We start from the raw sequence: 13,444 nt of genomic DNA on the forward strand, positions 1-13,444 counted from the left end.
GCTGGGCTTTTCATTTTCGGTGGGACCGGGGTGGCGATCCCGTGTGGGATTCTTTCGCGCCCCTGTGGCGGGAAACCGCGGAGAGGGGTAACTGGAGGAGGCTGGTGTCGCCATTTTGTTTCGCTCCTCTGGCCCTCGCGCGCGGGGCGGTAAGTCTTCTCTTCGCAGTCCGTTTGCTTGGGGTGGTCGTTGGGAGGGACGCTTCTTAGGGGTTTGAAGCGTCACGTGAGGGTGGAAAATGCCCGGTTTCCGTGGCCTCGCCTCCCCCAACTCCCGGACCCGAGCTCAGGCTCGCTTTGTCGCAGTGCTGCATCCGGGCACTCGCGGCGCGCACGCGCTCTGCGGGCCCCTCCCCCTTCGCGGCGCGGGTACCCCTTCCCCGCCTCGTGTCGGTTCAGCTTTTTGTCGCGAGACCCTTCGCGGAAGACTCGGCGGCGCGCGTGCGGTGTGAGCCTTGTTCCTCTGGTCTTTCGCGAAGGGGCGGGACCGCTCCGTTCCCGCCTCGGTTGCCACGCGGCTGGGGGCGGAGGCTCGGGATCGGGGCCGCGCTCCCACTTAACGGTTTGGAGGCGGTGGTCGTGGTTCCGCCAACGGACTGGGGGACCTGGCCCGAGGGTTTTTCCCGCCTAAATTTTTTATTTTTATTTTTTTGAGTCAGGGTCTCCCTCTCGCCCAGGCTGGAGTGCAGTGGTGCGATCTCAGTTTAGTGCAGTGTCCGCCTCCTGGGTTCAAGTGATTCTCCTGCCTCAGCCTCCTGAGTAGTTGGGATTACAGGCGCCTGCCACCACAGCCCGGCTAATTTTTGTGTTTTTTAGTAGAGACGGGGTTTCACCATGTTGGTCAGGCCCGTCTCTACTTGCTGGCCTCGGGTGATCCGCCCTCCTCGGCCTCCCAAAGTGTCAGGATTACAGGCGTGAGCTACCGACCCTGGTCTAAATTTCTTTTTTCTGAGATTGGGACGGAGAATAACAGCCGTCCAGGCCACACCCTCTCCTGGTCCTTTTCCTGCGGGGGAAGCGCCGCGTTTCCTGCGCTGGGGGGATGAGTTGATCTTGTTCGTGTATCTAAAGTGGGTCGTTTCAAAAGGGCTTTCGTTGCTTTTGGTTCGCCCAGGGGAAGGCAGGGTAGATGAGAAAACACAACCATCTGGAGCCCCACGGCTGGGGACTTGAGTACCTGTTGACTTTCGCCTCTTAAGGCGAGCACTTGGATGATCTTTGTTATTTGGGGTCCAAGGACTCTTGATTCTCTGGCTTTGCACTAAAAAGCCCTCTTCATCTCCAGAATTGGTCAAAGAGTGAAGAATGGCCTTTTTTGAGACATTCTTGTTCTGTGGGTCTGGGCTGAGAGAGCAGAGGCCACAGTCTGAACACTGCTCGAATTCAAACCTGTGCCATTTGGTAGCTTTGCGACTTTGGGCGAGTTAGTCTGTTTTGACCCCTGGCAATAATGGCTTTGTCATAGAGTGGATGAAGCGAATGCGCGATGTTTTAGAGCAATCACTGACATGAATTGGTCTTGCAGAAAGTTGTGGCTGTCCACCAAGACCTTGGTTTTTCCAACGGTTAAGGCTTCACTTACTTGGCTGATAGGCCAGTTTGCTACTCGTCTCAACCAGTGTCTCATGGGGCAGTTTTATGCCCTTTGTTGAAACGTGGTGCTATCTTTTTTTTTTTTTTGAGACGGAGTCTCGCTCTGTCGCCCACGCTGGAGTGCAATGGCGCGATCTGCAACCTCTGTCTCACGGGTTCAGGCGATTCTTCTGCTTCAGCCTCCCAAATAGCTGGGATTACAGGCGTGCGCCACCATACCCGGCTAATTTTTTGTATTTTTATTAGAGAGGGGGCTTCATGTTGGTCAGGCCGGTCTCGAATTCCTGACCCCAAGTGATACATTCACCTCAGCCTCCCAAAGTGCTGGGATTATAGGCGTGAGCCTCCGCACCTGGCCTGTGTGGTCCTATTTATTCATCAGTGCTTGAGTTAAGGAATTTAGCTTTAATTCAACTCTTTCAGAGTGGCGGCTGAAGATAATGATTGTATTTTTTTTTTTTTTTTTGCAGATTATACCCAACAAGCAACCCAAAGGTGAGTGCTATTTTTGGGCTTCCAGAGTTTGTAGAGGGGAAGGGTGGTCAGGCTGTGTTTTCTGATCACACTGGTTTTCCTTTCATCTAGCTATGGGGCCTACCCCACCCAGCCCGGTCAGGGCTATTCCCAGCAGAGCAGTCAGCCCTACGGACAGCAGAGTTACAGCGGTTACAGCCAGTCCACGGACACTTCAGGCTATGGCCAGAGCAGCTATTCTTCTTACGGCCAGAGCCAGAACAGTGAGTCTCTCTCAGCAGGTCACCTCTTCCTGCTCTTTCTGAATATTGCTTTTCTTTTTTTTTTTTGGGAGACGGAGTCTCATCCTGTTGCCCAGGCTGGAGTGCAATGGTGCTATCTCAGCTCACTGCAACATCCGCCTCCTGGGTTCAAACAATTCTGCCTCAGCCTCCTGAGTAGCTGGGATTACAGGCACCTGCTACCATGCCCTACTAATTTTTGTATTTTTAGTAGAGATGGGGTTTCACCATGTTGGGCAGGCTGGTCTAGAACTCCTGACCTCATGATCCACCTGCGTCCGTCTCCCAAAGTGCTGGGATTACAGGCGTGAGCCATCACGCCCTGAATGTTGCTTTTCCTAAACCTGAGTCTCGCTCTGTCGCCCAGGCTGGAGTGCAGTGGCCGGATCTCAGCTCATTGCAAGCTCCGCTTCCCGGGTTTTACGCCATTTTCCTGCCTCAGTCTCCTGAGTAGCTGGGACTACAGGTGCCCGCCACCTCGCCCAGCTAATTTTTTGTATTTTTTAGTAGAGACGGGGTTTCACCGTGTTCGCCAGCATGGTCTCGATCTCCTGACCTCGTGATCTGCCCGTCTCGGTCTCCCAAAGTGCTGGGATTACAGGCTTGAGCCACTGCGCCCGGCCAAGTGTATAATTCTTAAAACTCTTTGGGGTCTGAGTCCTTTACAGGGCATTGTGGCACACCCAGCTACGAGGAGTCTGAGGCAGGAGGATCCCTTGAATTTGGGGCTGCAGTGAGCTTCTCACGGGTTCAGGCGATTCTTCTGCTTCAGCCTCCCAAATATGCTTCAGAATTTCTGAAGCAGAAATTCTTCTGCTTCAGATGGTGACTGAACAGCAACTGCATTTCAGCCTGGGCAGTGTATTACGGCTCCATTTCAAAAAACAAACAAAAATGTTTATTGGTTTGTGATTCTGTTTACATTTGTTTTCTTTGGCTTTTAATTTTTTTGACTCTTATTTCCCATCTCAGCGTGAAGAGCATATTTTCTTTTTTTTCTTTTCTTTTCTTTTCTTTTTTTTGTTTTTTGAGACGGAGTCTTGCTCTGTCGCCTGGGCTGGAGTGCAGTGGCCGGATCTCAGCTCATTGCAAGCTCCGCTTCCCGGGTTTTACGCCATTTTCCTGCCTCAGTCTCCTGAGTAGCTGGGACTACAGGTGCCCGCCACCTCGCCCAGCTAATTTTTTGTATTTTTTAGTAGAGACGGGGTTTCACCGTGTTCGCCAGGATGGTCTCGATCTCCTGACCTCGTGATCCGCCCGTCTCGGCCTCCCAAAGTGCTGGGATTACAGGCTTGAGCCACCGCGCCCGGCGAAGAGCGTATTTTCTAAAGGGAGAACCAGTTTTAGGCCAATTCTTACATGGAGAAAATGGTTTTGCTTGAAACAAATGTATGAAATCATGTGATACATAAGGAAGTGGGATTTGCCCCAAGGTCCTGAAGTGTAACTAAGAAAGGTGGTTGTCCTGTAGATACTGCATGCACAGCTGCATATCACAGTGCTGTTAATAGGAATCCTTGGGCCTGGGATTAGAGGGTGGTGCTGGAGATGGTTGGTGTTGGGGTTGGCGGGGTGAAATTGGAACTGTTTTAGAGAGATGATAGAAGTTGGAGCATTAACTTTGGGCTTTGAAAGGAGGGTAACTATATGAGTTGCAAGATTATGAACAGCTTCTGAAAGGCTGACTTTTTGAGTATAGGTGAGTTATTAGGTCGTATATGTTTTAACACATTCCTTACATTTTCTCTTTCCTGGTGGCTTTTGCGACTTCCTTTTTCTTATTCTCGTAGCAGGCTATGGAACTCAGTCAGCTCCCCAGGGATATGGCTCGACTGGCGGCTATGGCAGTAGCCAGAGCTCCCAATCTTCTTACGGGCAGCAGTCCTCCTACCCTGGTTATGGCCAGCAGCCAGCTCCCAGCAGCACCTCGGGAAGGTACGGTGGTGTCGATGTTGGGGAAGGCTTGAAAAGAGGGGTGAATTGATGGGGAGTGATAAAGGCACCAGCAGCAGTAGGAGCAGTTTAGAGATGTAATTGGGGTAGGGGACCCTGTGTTGAGTACAGAGAATGGAATCCACTACAAGGAAATTGGGGGGGTATGCTGGGATTTTGATTGTGTTTTTTTGTTTGTTTTCCTTAGTTACGGTAGCAGTTCTCAGACCAGCAGCTATGGGCAGCCCCCAAGTGGGGGCTACGGCCAGCAGCCTAGCTATGGTGGACAGCAGCAAAGCTATGGACAGCAGCAAAGCTATAATCCCCCTCAGGGCTATGGACAGCAGAACCAGTACAACAGCAGCAGCAGTGGTAGTGGAGGTGGAGGTGAGATGTCCTCAGCTTTGTCTGCAGCCCATTTTCTGTAAGGATTTGTATTCTCGTCTTTTAGCCTAAAAGGGTTTCTGTTTTATTTTCTAGCTGTCTTTAATTTCTTTTGTACTTCATTGCCTGGCACTTGTCAAACCTTTTTGTGCTACTTTGCAGTTTTTTTTTTTTTTTTTTTTTAAACCGTCCTTTCTTTTCTTACAGGTAACTATGGCCAAGATCAGTCCTCCATGAGTGGTGGTGGTGGCGGCGGTGGCGGCGGCTGCGGCAGTGGTGGTGGTTATGGCAATCAAGACCAGAGTGGTGGAGGCGGCGGTGGCTACGGACAGCAGGACCGTGGAGGCCGTGGCAGGGGCGGCAGCAGTGGCGGCGGCGGCGGCGGCGGTGGTGGTGGTTACAACCGCAGCAGTGGTGGCTATGAACCCAGAGGTCGTGGAGGTGGCCGTGGAGGCAGAGGTGGCATGGGGTAGGTGTCTCATGAGCCAGGGAGTATCTTTGGTGGGGAGTATGGAGGATTGCATGAATCTCCCTGAAGCCAGTCCCTAATGCATGGTTTAGTATTCTTGTTGTCTAGGGATCTGTGAGGGCTTTGATTTGGGGGCAGTGATTTTCTTTTTACATCCCCATTTTATTTTTGTGAGAATTTGGGAGCCTGAACTCCCATCCATACCACCGAAAAGAGATTTTGAGTATTGATACTTGTTTCCAAAAAAAAGAAAACATACATAGATTTCCAACACGTATGGATTGGAGTCATTGATATCCTAGGCAAGAAACATGGAAGTGAAGACTTCTTTCTCTGCAAGGGAAACCGATGATCCCACTCCTGGGAAATAGTAGGGAAACTTGGTATGTGTATTCCCATGTGTCCTCTAGGGAGTTGGTAATGGTTAACCTGACTTCAGCTTCCAGGAATTGGTTACTCTTCCCGTTTTCTGTAGTCATTTGAATCCACGAGCTTGATTTGCACCAATTTGACCGACATTGATTTTGGGTGTGACTTGGTTTATGGGGCCAACTGACTGAAGTGTGCAGACCTTTTGGGCAAAAATATGCTTGACAGTGGTCTCCCACCTAGTTGTTCCACTGTCTGCCTTACCCTGGTTACTTAAAATTCATCAGCTTGTCCACTGGACCTTCTTTCCTTCCTGCTGAAGTTGATTTGAAGTAAAACCTTAGATTTGATGTTAAAACAGTTGTCAAATCTGTCGGTAAATATGATTTGAAGGACCCTACTCTGTCTCTCTTGAAAAGGGAGGAATGTCAGTGTAACTGTTTTTGGAAAAAGTAGATTTTTAAGCTGAGTTTGGATATGGTAAGTATGCAGAGGTGGGTGGGGGCAATCTCAAAAACACAAAAATGAGGAAAACTCTGTTGTGTGCGTGTGTTTAATGCAAAACTTTAAAAAGAAAAACAACTGTTATGTGACTGTTAACTTGCTCTGCATTTTATGTGCCACAGGTATGAAAGGTGACATTGCAAAATACTCCGCTCTTCTCACAGTGTAGAAGGGGTGACCCCGGGGGTTGGGGGAGATCAAAAACAGCTCAGTAGTTAGGACAGAGCTTAGCTAAGTTTGTCTTGCTTTAAGGGGAAGTTGCCTTTGGTTTTGACTTTTTATGGAACGGGGTTGGGTCTGCTTGCTGCTTTCAAAGCAAAAACCACAAAAGTGTGTTCAAGGCTACCCCAGCCTGGTGTGAAATGTCTTCTGGGTAAATTGGGGTAGGGTTTTTAAACCAACTACTTGGTTGTCAACCACTTGAGACAAGAGGAAAAAAAAACATCTGCTCCATCGGAAGAACGACCAAGGAAAATGGGTCATTTTTTTTCCAGAGGAAGTAGATACATAACCTTTTAAAGCAAAATCTTTATAAACTGTGTCTGAGAAATTGCACACGTGTGTGTGACATGCTCAAAGGTCAGACAAGGGGTGGTCAGGAAGGGATGTATTTTAGTAGCCACTTGTATCTTTTTCCAAAAACACCTACCCGTGTTTGGGAAATGTTAAACAAAATCAAAAAACACCCTTTTGTAGCCGTTGGAAGCTTCATGTCCTTTCTTCTAACTTGTCTTCTCCAGCGGAAGTGACCGTGGTGGCTTCAATAAATTTGGTGGTAAGTGAACAGAGTTTCCAAAATTCCCAACTCCCAGCAATGCTTTGTCTGATTGTTCATTTGCAGATGTCTTAGCGTGTTAATTTAAATGTCAAAGGTTTTGAGGTGTCCAGAACTACCTCCATAAAGGGGTAGGGTAGAATGCCACCTGTTGCCTGGTGTTTGCTAACTCGGAGCAGGCAGGGGTAAGACTCAATAGTCGTCTTTTACCACATGGGTTTGCCCCAGGTTAATAAGAGGGATTTAGTAGGCCTTGGACAGGGCTGTTGCCACACCTGGCACTTAGTGACCATCATCATGAGAAACTGGAGAGTGCGTGCTGGAACATGTGGTGCCATCTTGACTTTAGGATCCTTTTGATCATTGTGTCCAAGGCTTGTGTGTGTGTGTGTGAGAGTGGGAGACAACCTCCAAATGTTTTAAGTCTGGAAGAGGGATGTAACATTGCCCTAAGAATGGTGAAGTTGGTATACCTTTATAAAGTACGGAATGGTGTCAATGAAAGCAATCCTATGTATATGGACTTAACTCAGATGGGCAAATAGAAACTAGCTCTGGGAAGGAACATGTGCACTACTTCAAGAAAGATTGGAAGCATGTGTGGCTCATGGGAAATAACCAGGTCTTAAACAGCACAAACTGAATTCATGGACCAGGAAGGTCTTAAACAGCACAAACTGAATTCATGGAAAAATGACAAATTTGAGAAGTCTCCCAGTAAGCTGGAACTTTTCTGGTTTGGTTAACTAACAAAAGGTTTCTTGATTTGTCTCAACATTTAAAGCCAAAGGCTTGGGTTCATGACTTAGGTGTCATTGCGTGTGGGTACAATATTTATATATGGCGAATTCAGATAAACATTGGTCAAAGATGGTCTCTGGAAAAACAAAATAGAGGCTGCATTACGGAAATAAGATTTCTGGTCTGTTCCCTGGGACATGCTTAAAAAATACAATAGCTATTATGTATGGTTTTTATTTTCATGTGGTTTTGGGGAAACATAACACGGTTTTAAGGATGGTTTCTAAAGATGAAATTAAAAATTGTTCCACAAGGGATTAAGTGTCTTTGGTGGTAAAGTTGGGAGAAACTGGATGGATGCACATCTCATGGCTGGTGGCGAGCCCATCTCTCTTCTCTCGGGTGAGAGAACCGGGCCAAGCTGAGTTGGTTTGTTCACTTTAATGGGTCTCCGTTTCCCCTGCCATCTGTGCTGAGGACATTTCCCAGCTTGAGCTGGGGGAGGCAGCATTTTCTGAAGTGTGGAGTTGTCTCTGTGGAGACTCAAGTTACAGATCTTAAGGGGACTGCCTAGAATTTTCTCCGGGCAGGCGACCCAGGAAAGGGTTTGGAGTGAGGCTATGGAGCACTTACATGATATTTTACAAGTTTGGATTTGGTGTTAATTTTTTTCCTTGTCCGTTTTTTCCTGTTGACTAACGGCTCCTCTCTTCCTTGTTTTTGTTTTTTTTTTGTTTTTTTTTCCATGTCACTTAAGGCCCTCGGGACCAAGGATCACGTCATGACTCCGGTGAGTTGACAGGTGGTGGCATGAAAAGAGTGGCTAAAGTGGTATCAAGACTTTGCCTGGATATTCTTTGAAACTATTATAAAAAGGAAACGGAAAAAAAGGGGATAGAGAAGGAAGGGAGTTAGGTGTATCCTTAGCTAGCAGTGAGAAGTATTCATTATTAAGTATTTCTCAGAAATACCTGGCTTGTGGGTTCCACCCCCAGCGATTTAGAAGGTCTGAGATGACCCTGAAAATCTACCTTTCTATCAAGTCCCTAGTGATGTTGATGTGTCTGCACCACACTCAGATGGTTTACAGCAGTGGTTTTTTTCAAAATGTGGATCATGTCCAAGCTGGTAAATAAAAACTAGTGAACGAAAGACCGGACCACATGAAGTAAAGCATTGAACTCTTGTTTAGATTGTATTGATGTTCGTGTACTAGATTTGAATGTAAAATGGGTCTCTTACTTAATTCGGGACCTTCAACTGAAAGTTGATAAGTACTGATGGGCTTTTTTGTGTGGTCTTGGGCATTTCACTCCTGAGCCCTGGTTTCCATACTGTATACTGTGTGTTAACATGTTTCAAAGGATAATTTTCAAACTAAATCTGAAATCTATCAGCATGGCTGGCATATAGGGACTCAAAAGGGATGTGGATTTTTCAGTTGTCTTCATAAACCAAATAATACGAGTTGCTTGATAGATACTAGGTGCTTTAGGTTTTTTCCTACGTCATTTATTTTACCTTTTCACATTTGCATTTTCTTCTGTTCAACAAGCAGAACAGGATAATTCAGACAACAACACCATCTTTGTGCAAGGCCTGGGTGAGAATGTTACAATTGAGTCTGTGGCTGATTACTTCAAGCAGATTGGTATTATTAAGGTACTTGTGGAACGGAGTGGGTGCTTTCTGTCAGTGTTGCAGGCTTTTGGATTTCACACATTAGTAAAAGCAAGTCTTTAATGGTTGCCAGCAGTAAAAACAAGTCTTAAGGGTGGTTGCCAGCTTAATTTGTTGAGGGAAGAACCTTAGTTACTGTTTTTTTTTTTGAGGCGAAGTCTCGCTCTGTCGCCCAGGCTGGAGTGCAGTGGCCGGATCTCAGCTCACTGCAAGCTCCGCCTCCTGGGTTTACGCCATTCTCCTGCCTCAGCCTCCCACGTAGCTGGGACTACAGGCACCCGCCACCTCGCCCGGCTGGTTTTTTGTATTTTTTTTAGTAGAGACAGGGTTTCACTGTGTTAGCCAGAATGGTCTCGCTCTCCTGACCTCGTGATCTGCCCGTCTCGGCCTCCCAAAGTGCTGGGATTACAGGCTTGAGCCACTGCGCCTGGCCTAGTTACTGTTTTCTAAAAGAAGTTCTGTCTTAACACAAAAAGTATAACTGATAAGAATGCCCTAAACTCTGAGATTTGTACTTTATAGTAACTTTTAGTTTTATCCTTCAATATTGGAGGGAAAGACAGTTTTCCTCAGTGGAGGTTTACATGTGAGGTAGGACAAAGTAACTGGGAAGAGGGGAGCTGAAGTTTGGGAATGATAACCCTCATGTTCTAGAGGAAGAAGATGGAAAGGGAGTACTGGAGCCTTTAAAATTGACGTTACCTCATTTTGCTTTCTTCAGACAAACAAGAAAACGGGACAGCCCATGATTAATTTGTACACAGACAGGGAGACTGGCAAGCTGAAGGGAGAGGCAACGGTCTCTTTTGATGACCCACCTTCCGCTAAAGCAGCTATTGACTGGTTTGATGGTATGTATGAGAAGGCTGGCAGAGGTGGGGCTGGGGATATAGGGCAGCAGGCCATAGGAAGCAAGTTATGGTTTGAGGGTTCATTTGAGTCTTCCAACACTTTAGCTGCAGTATCAAGTAGTCTCATTTTTGCTTATGTGTCAGTAGATTATAAACCATTTGAGAAAGGCACGTTTATCTTGTATTTTTGGATTAATGTATCTTGCATTTAAAGCCTCTTGATACTTTTTTATTTCTCTAGGTAAAGAATTCTCCGGAAATCCTATCAAGGTCTCATTTGCTACTCGCCGGGCAGACTTCAATCGGGGTGGTGGCAATGGTCGTGGAGGCCGAGGGCGAGGAGGTGAGGAGCTACCTGCTGTTGGTGCAGGGGGGTGATGGGGAGAGTGCAGAAGATGGTAAAGGCTTGCATGGAGTGGGTTAGGTTTACCAAACTTGGAGGGGGAGCAGACCCATACTTGTTTTATCTGCATTAGGACCCATGGGCCGTGGAGGCTATGGAGGTGGTGGCAGTGGTGGTGGTGGCCGGGGAGGATTTCCCAGTGGAGGTGGTGGCGGTGGAGGACAGCAGCGAGCTGGTGACTGGAAGTGTCCTAATCCGTGAGTGAAACTTAAATTTTTTTAGTTCTCTCACATGCATGCTCTTTGATATTATGGTAATGAGGTGTGTGCGTGTTTTCCAAAGAAGTAAATGTCCAGGCCACACTGTTGGGGTCAGATTTAGCCAAAAGCTTACCTAGGTAAGGTTGATGTAATGGGAAAGGTAATGGATTGGGTTCAGTAATGATTTTTGTGTCTGGCTTTGAGAAGCAAGCCTTTTTGTCTTTCTGAAGCCTCAGTTTCCTCACTGTATCTCTAAAGTCATGGTAGTTTCTTCCTACTTCTAGGTCTCGCCTATTCCCCATCCCTCTAGACTAATTGTCTTCCTTCTCCTTAGCACCTGTGAGAATATGAACTTCTCTTGGAGGAATGAATGCAACCAGTGTAAGGCCCCTAAACCAGATGGCCCAGGAGGGGGTCCAGGTGGTTCTCACATGGGTAAGAAAGGCAGACCTGGTCCTAAGGAGCTGGGACCAAAGAATCCTTAATTTTTCAGCAGGGAGGCTCAGGGAAAGTAGAGGAATGAGAATATGATAGATCTTATTTCTTCTGTCCTAGGGGGAAACTACGGGGATGATCGTCGTGGTGGCAGAGGAGGCTATGATCGAGGCGGCTACCGGGGCCGCGGAGGGGACCGTGGAGGCTTCCGAGGGGGCCGGGGTGGTGGGGACAGAGGCGGCTTTGGCCCTGGCAAGATGGATTCTAGGTGAGACATGAAAAAGTAGAGCAGGTGAACAGAGGCCATAGGATAACAGGGTTTTGTTGAGAAAGTGGTTTCATTTTGAGGGCTAGATGGAAGGACCTGATATGTAACCAGTAGTGGAGAGGGAAGGAAAATTAACTCAGGAGGAATGAATCTGTAGACCCACTTGAGATAAGATACTCGCTAGTTTAGGTAGGAGGGGCAGATAGGATATCTAGGCTTGGAGAGACGGGTAACTCAAATACAGTGGATACTGAATTTTTTTTTTTTTTTTTTTTTTGCAGGGGTGAGCACAGACAGGATCGCAGGGAGAGGCCATATTAATTAGCCTGGCTCCCCAGGTTCTGGAACAGCTTTTTGTCCTGTACCCAGTGTTACCCTCGTTATTTTGTAACCTTCCAATTCCTGATCACCCAAGGGTTTTTTTGTGTCGGACTATGTAATTGTAACTATACCTCTGGTTCCCATTAAAGATGACCATTTTAGTTAAATTTTGTTCCTCTTCCCCCTCTTCACTTCCCTGGAAGATTGATGATGTCCCAATCAGGAAGGTGGGGAGTTTTCCTCTTCAGATTACCCTGTCCAGCAGGAACTGGAATACGGTGTTTGATCCAGGGGAGAAGGCCAAATGACACCCCTTGAGAGCAGATATGAAACTTTTCTGTCATGGGCAAAGTTGGATGTATAAATGAGAAATGAAGAACATGGGGTGTCATGAGTGTTGGCCTAAATTTGCCCAGCTATGGGGAATTCTTCCTTTACCACATTTATTAGCGTACTGGTCGTAGTTTATTTGCAGCAGTTTAAGAACTTTTTAAGAACTCTTGAATCTTTTGGCACATTTAATGGTGAGGCTCAAACAAATTAGATTTAAATGGGGCAGTATTGACATCTGACCATGGTGGAGAGTGCTTAGCCACTCTGGGTCTAAGTGCCTGCTGAGTGTTGCAGAGTTTGTGGAGTCAGGATCTAATTGTCAACCCTGGGAAACCAGACAGTTAACGGCTGAGAAGGAAGTACATGAATTACATGGCTCTCAGAACCAGAAAATGGGAAAGCTGGAAGTGAGTCCTACTCAAGATTTCTTGACTACATTTCCGTTTTACGGCGTTTTGATTTGAAACCATCATGCAGGAGATCCTGAAGAGGCCAAATTCCTATCCCAGACTGGTTTACTTAGGTCTTAAGAGGTTGCTACAATAAGAGACTTGGGAAATGGAGATGGTGAAGAGGGGGAAGGTTTTCTGGGAAAGGAAGGTAGAGGTAGTTGCTTGTATTTAAAGGAAGCGAGTGACTCCCTTCCTAGCTGCCCTGGTGAATGGGGCTTGGGTAGATACTTGGCTGTAAGGAGACTGGTCTGGTTGGGTCACTTTCACATCTTGCCTATACTCACAGGGCTTGAGGTCATTGACATTTTGAGATTTTAGGCTTGATCGTTTTTGATTGGAGGGTGGAAGGCCCTCCTGAGGGAATGAGTGATAGGGGTTGCAGCCAGTGAGTTGAAACCTTAGAGCAGTGCCCCTCAGCCTCTTACCATGTGGCTGTAAACTTGCACATATCTGGCAAGCAGTTACTTTAAAGCATGCTTTTTTATTTTAATTATACAGAGCGTAAAATTAACCCAAGAGCGGAAAGGTTTTAGTTAACGGAGTTTTCAAACTTGGTTTGTAAGACAGCTACCATCGCAAGCATAGCTTACAAATGTGCTGGGGACCCCTAATTGGGAAGTGCTTTCCTCTCAAATTTTTATTTTTGGAGACTTGCTCTGTCATGCAGGCTAGAGTGCACTCTTGGCTCCCTGTAACCTCCGCCTCCCGAGTTCAAGCGATTCTCCTGCCTCAGCCTTCCGAGTAGCTGGGACTACAGGCCCACCTAATTTTTGTGTTTTTAGTAGAGATGTGGTTTCACCTTGTTGGCCAGGCTGGTCTCTTAATTCCTGACCTGAGGTGATCCACCCACCTTGGCCTCCCTAAGTGCTGGGATTACAGGCATGAGCCACTGTACCCGGCCATCCTCTCAAATTTTCGAGTGTGTTCGCTAAGTATGTTCTTTACAGAAGAGTTGCTGCAACCTTGAATCTTGGTGACTT

General features: G+C 47.0%; 1 protein-coding gene across 2 annotated transcripts in view; it reads left to right on the forward strand.

Moving 5' to 3' along the window:
* Window positions 1-11,846, forward strand: part of FUS (FUS RNA binding protein) — a 12,068-nt gene extending 222 nt beyond the window's left edge. The window contains exons 2-15 of one of the 2 annotated variants that reach the window (XM_011933631.1): window positions 2,063-2,087; window positions 2,178-2,329; window positions 4,138-4,282; window positions 4,488-4,666; window positions 4,871-5,132; window positions 6,746-6,780; window positions 8,279-8,311; window positions 9,080-9,183; window positions 9,923-10,052; window positions 10,294-10,395; window positions 10,529-10,652; window positions 10,990-11,090; window positions 11,211-11,358; window positions 11,640-11,846. In XM_011933631.1, coding sequence (XP_011789021.1) covers window positions 2,063-2,087; window positions 2,178-2,329; window positions 4,138-4,282; window positions 4,488-4,666; window positions 4,871-5,132; window positions 6,746-6,780; window positions 8,279-8,311; window positions 9,080-9,183; window positions 9,923-10,052; window positions 10,294-10,395; window positions 10,529-10,652; window positions 10,990-11,090; window positions 11,211-11,358; window positions 11,640-11,679 — 1,580 coding nt within the window. In that variant the 3' untranslated portion in view covers window positions 11,680-11,846. The remainder of the gene's footprint in view (window positions 1-2,062; window positions 2,088-2,177; window positions 2,330-4,137; window positions 4,283-4,487; window positions 4,667-4,870; window positions 5,133-6,745; window positions 6,781-8,278; window positions 8,312-9,079; window positions 9,184-9,922; window positions 10,053-10,293; window positions 10,396-10,528; window positions 10,653-10,989; window positions 11,091-11,210; window positions 11,359-11,639) is intronic. The other variant, XM_011933632.1, reaches the window with a different exon arrangement.
* The last annotated feature ends 1,598 nt before the right edge of the window (window positions 11,847-13,444 follow it).

This window comes from Colobus angolensis, unplaced genomic scaffold (genome assembly GCF_000951035.1).
Source record: "Colobus angolensis palliatus isolate OR3802 unplaced genomic scaffold, Cang.pa_1.0 Scaffold128, whole genome shotgun sequence".
NCBI lineage: Eukaryota > Metazoa > Chordata > Mammalia > Primates > Cercopithecidae > Colobus > Colobus angolensis.